Source organism: Branchiostoma belcheri, unplaced genomic scaffold (genome assembly GCF_001625305.1).
Source record: "Branchiostoma belcheri isolate BF01 breed outbred unplaced genomic scaffold, Haploidv18h27 scaffold6, whole genome shotgun sequence".
Lineage (NCBI taxonomy): Eukaryota > Metazoa > Chordata > Leptocardii > Amphioxiformes > Branchiostomatidae > Branchiostoma > Branchiostoma belcheri.
This window is the reverse complement of record NW_017804242.1, coordinates 1993967-2005240: the sequence shown is the minus strand read 5'-3', so window position 1 is coordinate 2005240 and position 11274 is coordinate 1993967. Positions and strand designations below refer to the sequence as shown.

Here is an 11274-nt window from a genome sequence, read left to right as displayed (position 1 = left end):
TATGGTTACTGTTGTTCCTGTAGGGTGTGTTCTCCGTCGGTAGCTGGTCCGTAATGCCGTGTGACAAACAGCCCAACGTTAGTCTGACGTGTACGGTGGTGCTAATTGTCTGGCTATTTGAATAGCATTAACATTTATGATAAAGATGAAAATTTTACTTGTGATGTAAGTCTCGAGATGCATATTTACTTGTTTTCGTCATTCCTGGTACAAAGAAAATACAAACTAGGATTTCTGTCTTGATTGTGAGTGAAGCAAACGTTATATTTCAGAACGTTGAGCATCTTCGAACTTCCACTGCATAAAGAAAAGAAGTCAAACCACTCAACTAGCGGAAACAGATTTAAGATAGTTCATTTCACTCATAATTCATTTGTGTAATCCATTTCTCTTTTCTGGTAAGCATATCGGAACCACATCGGAAGTGTTTTGATACACTACTCTTTTTTTAAGGATCAGAGAATTTCATGTGAGGATCGGGAAAAAAATAGAACCTCTACACCCTAGGCCAGAAAACCTGACCAAGTGTACCCAACGAAAAGCCCGACAAAATGCTTAAAACGCATAAAATTTTCAGAACAAACTACTTGGAGAGTACAAGAACCAACTACAACTTTCTTACGTGCATAGATTCAAATCTCTATTGTATCTTATTTAGAATGTAGCCAAGGATACAGATGCTACGTTTGTTGAGATGGCCCAGTATACCAGCCAAGGCCTACCGCGCCTTTATTGATGGAGGTATCAGGAGCGGGACGCCAGGCAAACATATCCGACAATGAATCATTCATTTTCAAAATTCCGTGGAAACAAAAGGACTCCCTCGAGTTGACCCGCTTCTATAGATGGCCCCTAATAGACCCCCCTCCCTGAGCCATTGGGCATTCTGACGTTGACGTCATTCATCAATGACAGCCTCTTGTAACTCAACACCGGTCTTCACACACCGTGCCGTCCGGGGTCCGGCCTTTCTTGAAATCGAAGCGCCGTGGTGACGGGCCGTGTCGTGCACCTGCCCTACTGACTTTCTGGCAAGGGAAAAAATGTCGCGGCTCGGTTTGGTCTTCTGCCTTTGCTGCACGACCCTGACTCTCTACACTGGTCCGGTCTTGGCGCAGGGCAGTGGATACGGTGAAGACCCTTCTGGTGATTACAGCGGCTCTGGATCTGAACCCCGGAAAGGGACCGGTGTGTACTATGATCCAAGTGGCTCGGGATCGGGAGACTACGATCCAAGTGGTTCTGGGGGCTCTGAACCTCAGAAAGGGACCGGCGTGTACTATGATCCAAGCGGTTCGGGATCGGGGGACTACGATCCTAGTGGCTCTGGGGACTATGGTGGGGACCTTTGGACCCCGATGTACTTCGGTCTGGATCCCAACGGTAAGCACTTTCCTTACATTTGTATTAGAAAAAAGTCGTACTTGTAGAAAAATGGAAAATTGCAAACTGGATTCAGTGAACTAAATTAATCAATTTCAACCGTTCGCAGCAACTTTCATTATTTACAATTTTGGGAAAATGTATGAAAATCTTTTCGCCAATCTGCGAATGGGGCATTTTTTTCCTCCTATGTGTATGATATGAATTCAAAGAGCTCTACAAATGCAGTATCGGGTAGGCACTTCAGATATCCAACTGTTCGAGGCATTATGAAGAAGACCTCAATTACATTTTTAACACAACTGTCTTAGACTATTCGGCGCAATAATGAGAGTAACTGGAGTTAGGCATTTGTTGAACTCTCACACGAGATGAACCTTGGTATTCAACACACTCTCGTGAAGGCCTTGGTCAGCTACAAAGTATCTGTATCTGTATAGCCGGTATAACCGCCCTTCGGCGTAACACACCAGCTTCGCAGGCACGCGGCACGGCGGCAGCTAGCTATATCACACCGAACGACAAGTACAGTAGTTACTAAATCTTATTTCAAAGTAATGACCACAGGCCAAACATGTAACACTTTCGCAGCTCAGTAGAGGGGCCCGTGTGTACATCCTATAACTTGATTTAATCATTCCTTGTAAATCTGTAGACTTTTGGGCAAGGAGAAACAGATGGGGTCCAGACATTTCAAGAAATTACTTTTAATCTTTCAGAAAAGTACTTTTACTTTTCCAATACTCTCTTTTCACTGTACCACCAGCCATGTGTCACCCAGCACGTCGTCAATCGTGATCCATTGCTACTGTAATCGTAGAAGAAAATGCCATACTGCTTGGCCAATTGACCCGTTCTACTTGAATGTTCCTTACGGTGCGGTCACGTCCGTCGCAGGTTATTGTATACGCTTTTGATGTCGCAGAATTGACAAGAAGGCTTTGGCAGAACCAGTTGCTTACAAGGATCTTAGAAAGCATTTTTCGTTACAAGACAAATTTTCGTTACAACACATACACGACAATTCCAAGAATGTCGAAGTTCGCGATCGATTTCGTACGAGAAATGTGACCTGACAAGGAGAAAACTTTAAAATTTGTCTTTCTTTGAGCTTTGGATTCAAAGCCAATGTGTCTCTTATGCCTCACTCTAAATTTAATTTCGGCCTAACATAGAATATCGTCTTAGTGCCACTAGAAGAACCTACTAGGAGAAGAGGTTTCTCCTGCTGTGTCAAAATTTGAAGAAATTGACTTTTTCTGCTCGTCTTTTCAAAATTGTCTGTGACGTATCGTTATTATCCGTTCAATGAATTGTTGCTGGGCATCTTCCCCACACTAAGCCAGACCAAGGCACGTAAGACACTAGACACTTTACGGCTTTCATGCAAGCAGACAGGTATGCAAGTATGGAAGGTTGACAGTACAACGGATCCAGCGACATGAGTCTACATTGTAGTTTCTATAGGACATACATCTTAAATGTGTTCGGATCTCTTAAAACAAATTAACATCAGATTAGGAAACTATCAACATGTACTACCATGTTTGACAAGTTACAAATAAAAGAACTTAGAAGAAGGGTAAAATTGAATGCCATTGAACTGAATGATTCAGTGGGTATATGTAGGCATATCCAATAACAGTTATGCCAACAATCTGACGCAGACAACAGTACCTTTACCCCAGTGGCAGGGCAGCGTGACTCTGTTGGGCACCGTCTCCCTGGTAAGGCTCCGCCCAGTGAGTTCGTTAAACAATGCACCTTGTTAGCAAACACGAGTAGTGTGTGCACGAAGTAGCGGTGAGACAAAAACCACCCAAGGGGGGCTGTTGGGGCCAGGAGCTAGCCACTGAATAGATTAGAAGAGCCACAAAGTTGTGTATATTTGTGTGTTGTTGGTAAGCAGACGATTGTATGATAGTTGTGGCCTAGAACCACTGTTGTGGCAACAGGTGGTTGGGTGATGGTGACTGTCATCACAGACCACTGATATATCATCATTAGCCTTCTCTATGGGTCAGGGATGTTTAATGGATTATAATGGGCTTTTCTGGTTATATATCTGATTCAGTACTAATTGTGCCCGGTTTCCTACAGTAAGCCGCCTCCTCAGAAAAGAATTATCAAAAACCCTTAGTTATTTCTGTAACACATTAGGAACCTTCCAATGACTTTGCTTCAGGCCATTCCAAAACACGGGTCTGCGCTGGATTTGACGTTGCCTTGGATGTATCTTATTCCTGGACTTGTCTAGCTCCGGTTCGCTATTTTATTGCGTCTAAACTGTACTTTCTATGTGACTTTCTTGACCTTGACTTTTCGACTGCCACAGGCAACTTCCAAAGACTGTAGTAGGCAACCTTACCGACCGACTTCCAACCAAAGAAGAACAAAATCGCATTTAGTAGTTCAAACGACTAATTCCCAACTATGGTCCGGAGAAGGTCGGGAGATGTAATAAGGGCCTGGGGTGTAGGGGGCTCTGGATAGAGGTCTGGACCTTTGGCGGCCTGCAAGAGAATAAGGGCCTAACTCCTAACCATGGTCTGGAGAAGGCTTGGAGGCCATGGTCGGCCGGCTATGTGTAACATAGTCAACAAGGGATTAGGCGATCAGGGCAATTACCACTCAAAGGTGTCTCAATGGTTAGTGTTCCAGAGAGAAAGAGCTAAAGCGTCACAATGCGGAAAGTTAACAGTGCCAGGAGGCACAAAAAGGCCCTTACAGAAGGGTTAATGTGTTTTTAATTAGTGCGTAATGACCTCCTGGCCTGAACCATCATAAATCATATCCGTTCATCCGCGGACGGAGACCTCTGTGCTACCTTAATTGGATTTGTATGGCCCAGTGTGTTCAACATCATCTTTGTTGAATCAATTATTGAATCAGCACATTTCAAAGACAACATGAAGAGTTTTTAAAACGTTGATCCATTGTATAAAGGTATGATTTGAATGCAACGAAGCAAACGAAATGTAGTTATCTTTATCATGTCTTAATCTATATGAATTCGTTTGAACCACTACTGAGATTTTGGTTGTTCAATGGTCGCTGGGTGGAGAGGGGAAACAACCTTTTATATATGTCTATGAATATATTATATATATGTCTATATATTATTGCTTTAAAATTACAACACCAATGACTGAATAAGTAACGTTTAAGATCACCTAGTAGAGGATGGAAACGACAGCGAACATAGCTATACAAACCTGTTTTGTACTGTGAATAATTGTAGTCCTTTCGCGAAGAATATGCACCATTGACGTAAAAGAAAAGTGTTTAGTACCATAACAGACACTGCGGTTTTTCGTCTTTCTTCTGTTGCGTACCAGTCGCACTAGTCATAGCCACCATCCAAGGTACTAGTATACTAAAGTGTTCAGTATGAGGTTTAGTGTTCTTGCATAGCCTTATCCTGCATGGCTTATGCTATGTTCGGCCAAAACATGTCTTTAGATTTTGCCTTCCCAAAAGAGTGACTGCGGACAATGATCTTTACTAGCTTATTGTTACGGAGGACAGTTCATGGTCAAATTCCAAACGTTCCAAAAACGCTCCTATGTTGAAAAAGCAGAACGTACAAAAGTGTTTCTTGTCCACTATTTCACGCTTTGCCTGTATCTTTACTATAACGCTTTGGTCTTATTGAAAAGCTACCCTTGTATCCTAAAAAAAAGGCTTTGCACGAGTGCTCTTCATGTTTTAAGACAACTACGCGTGCCGAGAACAATTGCTTAAACCGATTCGAGCCGTAACGCTTATAATGGTCTCCTTACCTCGGCTCCCGCTAAGTCGACATAAGCCGATAAGCAATGCAATGTGAGGGATGTGTGTAAACGTTTTCTTTCAACAGGGTTCTTGGGGTGTAAACAGCACGCACTTAAACCAGATAGTGCATCTTTCTGTTAGTAGCCGTTTATCGTACAATGTATGGCATGCATGGGCATATTTCTCTTAATGTCTCTCTTGACATGCAACATGCCTTTATACATTGGCCCTGCCAGGACTAGGAGATCCTCAGTGTTAAGGGCATCGTATCCAGACTCATGCCTGTGCCTGAGTGGGTTAGGATTCGGATTAGGCACGGTTCTGGATAGCCTCCGCGTATCCAAGAACGTCGATTTGCCCCCGGCATGGTCCTGGACACGCGCGAACTGTCCAGAGCCGCGCCTGAGATTGGTTCTTGATACAACAAAGGGGGGCGGTACGAGTTCAGCCCCATCTCCATTCCCTCCCTTACCTGAGTACAAAACCACCAAATCTGTTTAAAGTTGGATCAAATATCTTGTGGTCGCCCCTGTCCTCATAGACGAGCATTCAAGCATGCTGGCGCACCCTGTTCTCGTTTTGTCTCTACAGACGACCCTTGTCAGCTTACCTGCCAGTCTTTCTCAGGTAGTGGGCGTGGAGAGGTATTTTCAGGCTACAGATGTCACAGGGTCATTAAAAATACGTCAAATGTACACAACGTTCGATGTTAGGACATCTTCTGTTCCTGCGCTCTGTTATCCTTGACTTATGAGTGTCTTTGGGGCAGTGTGTTGGTATATGTTGAGTGTTTTTACTGCCTTATACAGGAATGATACCGTGCATATCGCCCCAATTATGCATCACTAGTGTGTGTATCCTGCATTGTAAGTGCTGTATGCCCAATTCCTGTACCGCCACCAGCCAGCCCAAGGCTGACGAACAATGCTTCTCTGTAAGCTGACCCTTGTTCGCAGTAACGCGAACAGGGTTGGTTTCCGTAGGTCATAGAACGTCTGCATCCCACCATGCCACTCCCAGGCCCTGATGTCATAGCCAATCACCGAGCCGTGACTTGTGGTCGCTGTGTTGGGGTTGGTCACTATGTGCTTAGTCACCAGAGCCGTTCGACTTGCGACAGAATGCGGGACTTACTTGGATACTTTATTAACTCCATTTAACTTGCATAATGACCCCGTGTTTGTCTTAGAGCTAATAGGTCACGGCCTGGCCACATTTGTCGTGGGTCGTCGTGCGATTTTGATGCTTTATGATTTTCAAGCAGGCTATGAAAGAACCAACCAACCAATCAACCAACCGACAACACATACACGACCATACGAAGAATGCCCTCGATAGCAATCTTACTATCATCGTACGATGAATTGGCCCTAACTTAAAACTTTTTTATGGATTGGTTAAGTGCAGTTAATTTTTGCTATTTGTTGTAAAAAGAACCCCCTCTGTCGTTGGGACCAAGAGCGCTCACATACCCACTGACGGTAGTCTTATAGTCTTTTTCAGGCCATTAGAGGCAGTGGGTTGTTGATCCACCCTCCCTTTCTATCACCATTTCTTACCCAACCAAAGTCACGTACAAATTTTACATCTGGGTGGAATGAAAGGAAACCCTTCCCAAGGAAACAGCGTGTAGTCAGAAATGGCAGGAATCGAACCCGTGACCTCTCAATCTCGTATCTTCTCGCCTTAGTCACTCAACTCGATGACACACTATCAACCTCTTGTCAAGCCGCCATGTCTCGGAAAAAAGATAGTGAATGGTCTTACGGCATTAAAGTAGTAAACTGAAGACACTCGTTGTATTAGTGTCCATGACAAGATTACCTATTGACAGTAATTGATGCCTAATGATTGACACTTATCACATTTGATGAGCCTTTTACACAGGCAGCTGTCAGGGAATCCTTCCGCCTACTTATCTGCTTTCAGAATCAGTTGCCAAAGATGCTTTCGTCATACTCCTTTTCCATGGTAGGAGACCGCTGAGCGACTCAATGTAAAGACGTGAATGCAAAAATATATTTGCAGACTTTCCATCTATATAGATGAAATAGCCCTCGTCCTGGGCGACTAATGTAAATGCATGAATGCAAACAGAGATATTTGCAGAATTTTCAACACTTTCAAAAACACAACTCTCTTCCTGCAGGTACGTGCAGCGACTCCCCTTGTCAGAACAGCGCTGGCTGCTGCGAGGCCCCCGAAGGAGGCTGGTACTGTTACTGCCTGCTAGGGTACGAGGAACCGGGCTGCACCACCTTTAACGACCCCTGCAGCTCGGGAGAGAACCCTTGCATGCAGGGAGGCACCTGTTCTTTCGACTCCTACAGTAACCAAGCCTACTGCCAGTGTCCACCAGGATTCACAGGTAAGAAGGTTGATTTTGCTTTTATCACTAAGCAACGTCCTCTAACCAACCTGCATGAGGTTTTTGGATACGTTCAACTAACGATAGGTTCTGTTAGCCACTGACGAAAGTTGTGAAAGACACTTGAAACGCCTGACAGTTTTCAAAATCCATCCTGTTGCTTGAGATTCCCTTCTGTATTTTATTCCTTAATCGACACCACAAACAATCTATTAGATGAAAATCATTCCTACCATGTCAGTAAAAAATTGAAGGCTTTTGGTATTATTCCTTGTCCCCATGTAACCCCGTCCGTTGTTTACCAGGGCGAGCGTGTGAGTTCGCGACTCCCATCGACTGTACCTCAGACGAGTGTCAGAACGGAGGAACCTGTGTTCCCGAGTCGTGGGGAGATGCCTGGTGTAGCTGTCCGGAGGGTTTCTCGGGGCCCTCATGCGAGTTCGTCATAGGGGAATGCGAGGAAGACACCTGCATGAACGGCGACTGCGTGGAATGGATCTGTGATGGCTACTACGCCTGTAACTGTGAGGAAGGTATGTGATGGGGGACCTCAACATGGGCTGCATCTCGTTGTCCGTATCATACTGATTTCCTTCGATTTCGTAATCTACATTGAACATTATTTTCTCTGTTTTGTTTTTTGGGCTCAAATCGGGGAAAGGTACATCTTTCTGAAATGATACCTTTACAAACTAGAAAGGCCAATATTTTCTTTGGAGCAAATACAGCGATGGGTTCACCACATTTTACGACATGGCAGGGAAAGAATGAGAAACACAAGGGAAAACAATGATTTACATTGATATAACTATAATGTAAAGTAAAATACAACTAAAACAACAGTTGGATAGCTATTCCCTACTTTATTGGTTAGGATTTTTAATTGCATAATGCAAACTGTTGATTTTCAAAATAAAAAAAAACGTCCATGCCCCGCATTCCAATGCTGGAGCAGGAAAGCTTGAAATACCTACCAAAACACTTGAATACAGACATACTGTCAGTATGGAAATGTTCTGTGCAGGTGTTAATCAAGTTAAATCCCAACAGCCAGTCAGCAAGAAATGCTCTGTGCAGGTGGAAATGCTTTGTGCAGGTGTTGATCAAGTTAAATCCCAACAGCCAATCAGCAAGAAGAATAGAGGAAAGCTGCATGCCTATTGGTTGATGCCCTGCATTCCATTGTGATGACTCATGCCCAAACGTGGTAAACAAGGCACACTAACGGACTAGGTAATACATTTGCTATAACACAGCCAAAAAACTCAAATAAAACCATTCTAAAAGCCTGTATCACAATAATTTAAAAAACGCCTAGGGGTATTTGCCCACTGTACCTCCATACCAAATTTCAGGACCTTGGGCCCTAAAATGAAGAAGCTGAATCCATTTAAAAAATGGCAGGAGGAGAAGGAGAAGGAGAAGAAGAAACATCAGAAAAAGCAATATGGGTTCACCACCACTTCGTGGTGTGGTGAACCCATAATTAAGAATTTTGTCCAAATAAGACTATGACAAAATCGCAGTTACATTTTGAATCTGACTATGATTCCAGGATATTCTGGGACTTACTGTGAAGTGGAGGGAGATGGCTCTGGGGACTATGGACCAAGTGGGTCTGGCGACTATGGGCCAAGTGGGTCCGGGGACTACAATGAGACCGGTGGGTACAGCCTTACATAACTATGTTCTTTTGAACCCATCTACATAGGCAGTTACCATTTTCCACCTTAAGCTAGCGTAGAAATGACAACAAACTAAACAGAAAATGAAAGCCAGATAAAACCATGTCAAGCATAAGCCTAAGCCCAAACCTCTGCTTGGAGAGTAGAAGATATTGGCATCGTTCTCATTAGTACTGTCATCGCCCCCCCCCCCTTCACAGATGGTTGCAGCAGTTCCCCTTGTCAAAACGGCGCTTCCTGCTGCCCGGAACCCGACGGAGGCTGGTACTGCGACTGTCCGCTGGGGTTCGACCCACCGACATGTGACACCTTCAACGACCCCTGCAGCTCGGGAGAGAACCCCTGCATGCAGGGAGGCACCTGTCACTTCGATACTACCATGCCTGACTACGCCTACTGCAACTGTCCATGGGGATTTACAGGTAGAAATAGAGCTGTGTACCGGTACGCAGTACCGATACTGTACCGGAAAAATTGATTAGGTACAGGTTCAAAATACCTAATCCCTCAGTACCGGTACTGTACCTAAACAATTTCACACCAATTTTATGCCTATTTGTGACCTCAAATGTTTAAATAGCTGGTTAACAATGGGTGCCTGTGTAAGGACAGTGTGTTCATGAAAACAAAAACATCTTAGTTTTGCCTATATTTTATCTGAGCATTCGCCATAAACAAAGAATAAACCTTAACTATCAAGTTTATTTGTGTTTTTTTGTTATTGAAGGAGTTCAGAAGAGCATGTAAATTGGTCGAATTGTTCAGGTACAGGTTCAGGTCCGGACCTGTACCTAAACCTGTGTACCTGTACCTGTACCTGTACCTAACATTTGTTTAGGTACACAGCTCTAGGTAGAAATTCCACTTAAAGTTTATAACTTAAGTACATGCACCGTGTTCCTGTTCTGGACAATGGACAAGATAAACCTGCAAAATCTTTGGATATGTCTAAGATATCATTGCCCTGTATACCTTTCTGACATGTTTTGCCAGGAGCGATCTGCCAGGAGCATTGGTGCTAATCTAGCAATAAGCTAAAAATAACACCCATTAAAGTCTATACTTACTTTTGTGCTCTTCTGATAATCTCCATTCGGATTCATTGGGGGCTAGAGGACGGTCAAATTGTCCATCCGCGTTACTATTTCCAAAATGGCCAATTGCCGATAACTACAAGCAGGCAATATAGATTCCCCTTGCACGGAGAATCTGCCTCGAGATTACCCTTGTGATAGCTAAAAAAACTGTCTGCCTGATTTAGGTAAAGTGTGTGAGACCACCGTGCCCACCGACTGTAGTTTGGACGAGTGTCAGAACGGGGCGACCTGCCAGACGGAATCGTGGGGAGATGTCTGGTGTTCCTGTCCGCCGGATTTCACCGGGCCTTACTGCGAGTTTGTGGTGGGAGAATGCCTAGAAGACAGCTGCGAGAACGGACATTGTCGTCCGGTGGATTGTGAGGGACACTATCACGAGTGCGATTGTGAGGAAGGTACGTAGCCGGTTTCTTGTTTTTCACGAAATGCTCATTGTATGCTCTCCTGTTGTCTCTGTCCTAAATTTTTCAAAAGTTGTGCGTGTTGTAATGAATGAACACGACTCCTGTATCAATCGAATAACCAAAAACACTGGCATGATGGCGTGGTTAGCATGATTTAGTCTGAATGTGTTTCATCAGGATATGCCGGGACTTTTTGTGAAATGGCGAAAGGCTCTGGGGTCTATGGACCAAGTGGCTCCGGGGACTATGGACCAAGTGGTTCCGGGGACTATGGACCAAGTGGTTCTGGAGACTATGACCCATTCGGCGCTATGTACTTCGGCTTGGACCCAAACAGTAAGCTTGATGTGTGCATATTGTTACTAGAAAAAACAAAACTGTAATAATGATACATAAAATAAGTGGGGTATTTCCAAAATAATTCAAGTTGGGATGTTGTACTCCGAATAGTCTTGAGAAAAAACTGCAATATTGCAACGTCTCAAACAAGTTCCCTCTTTCTGCAGGTACGTGCAGCGACTCCCCTTGTCAGAACCACGCTGGCTGCTGCGAGGCCCCGAAGG

The 11274-nt window shown here is 44.2% G+C and overlaps 1 protein-coding gene across 1 annotated transcript in view; it reads left to right on the top strand.

The window, feature by feature from the left end:
• Nucleotides 1–1313: 1313 nt before the first annotated feature.
• The window catches only part of LOC109482239, an 18371-nt gene continuing 8410 nt past the window's right edge, over nucleotides 1314–11274 (top strand). Inside the window, exons 1-8 of the mRNA XM_019784932.1 lie at nucleotides 1314–1383; nucleotides 7307–7525; nucleotides 7831–8058; nucleotides 9081–9188; nucleotides 9411–9632; nucleotides 10472–10702; nucleotides 10889–11047; nucleotides 11218–11264. Of these exons, the coding sequence (XP_019640491.1) occupies nucleotides 1359–1383; nucleotides 7307–7525; nucleotides 7831–8058; nucleotides 9081–9188; nucleotides 9411–9632; nucleotides 10472–10702; nucleotides 10889–11047; nucleotides 11218–11264 (1239 nt within the window). The 5' untranslated portion in view covers nucleotides 1314–1358. The remainder of the gene's footprint in view (nucleotides 1384–7306; nucleotides 7526–7830; nucleotides 8059–9080; nucleotides 9189–9410; nucleotides 9633–10471; nucleotides 10703–10888; nucleotides 11048–11217; nucleotides 11265–11274) is intronic.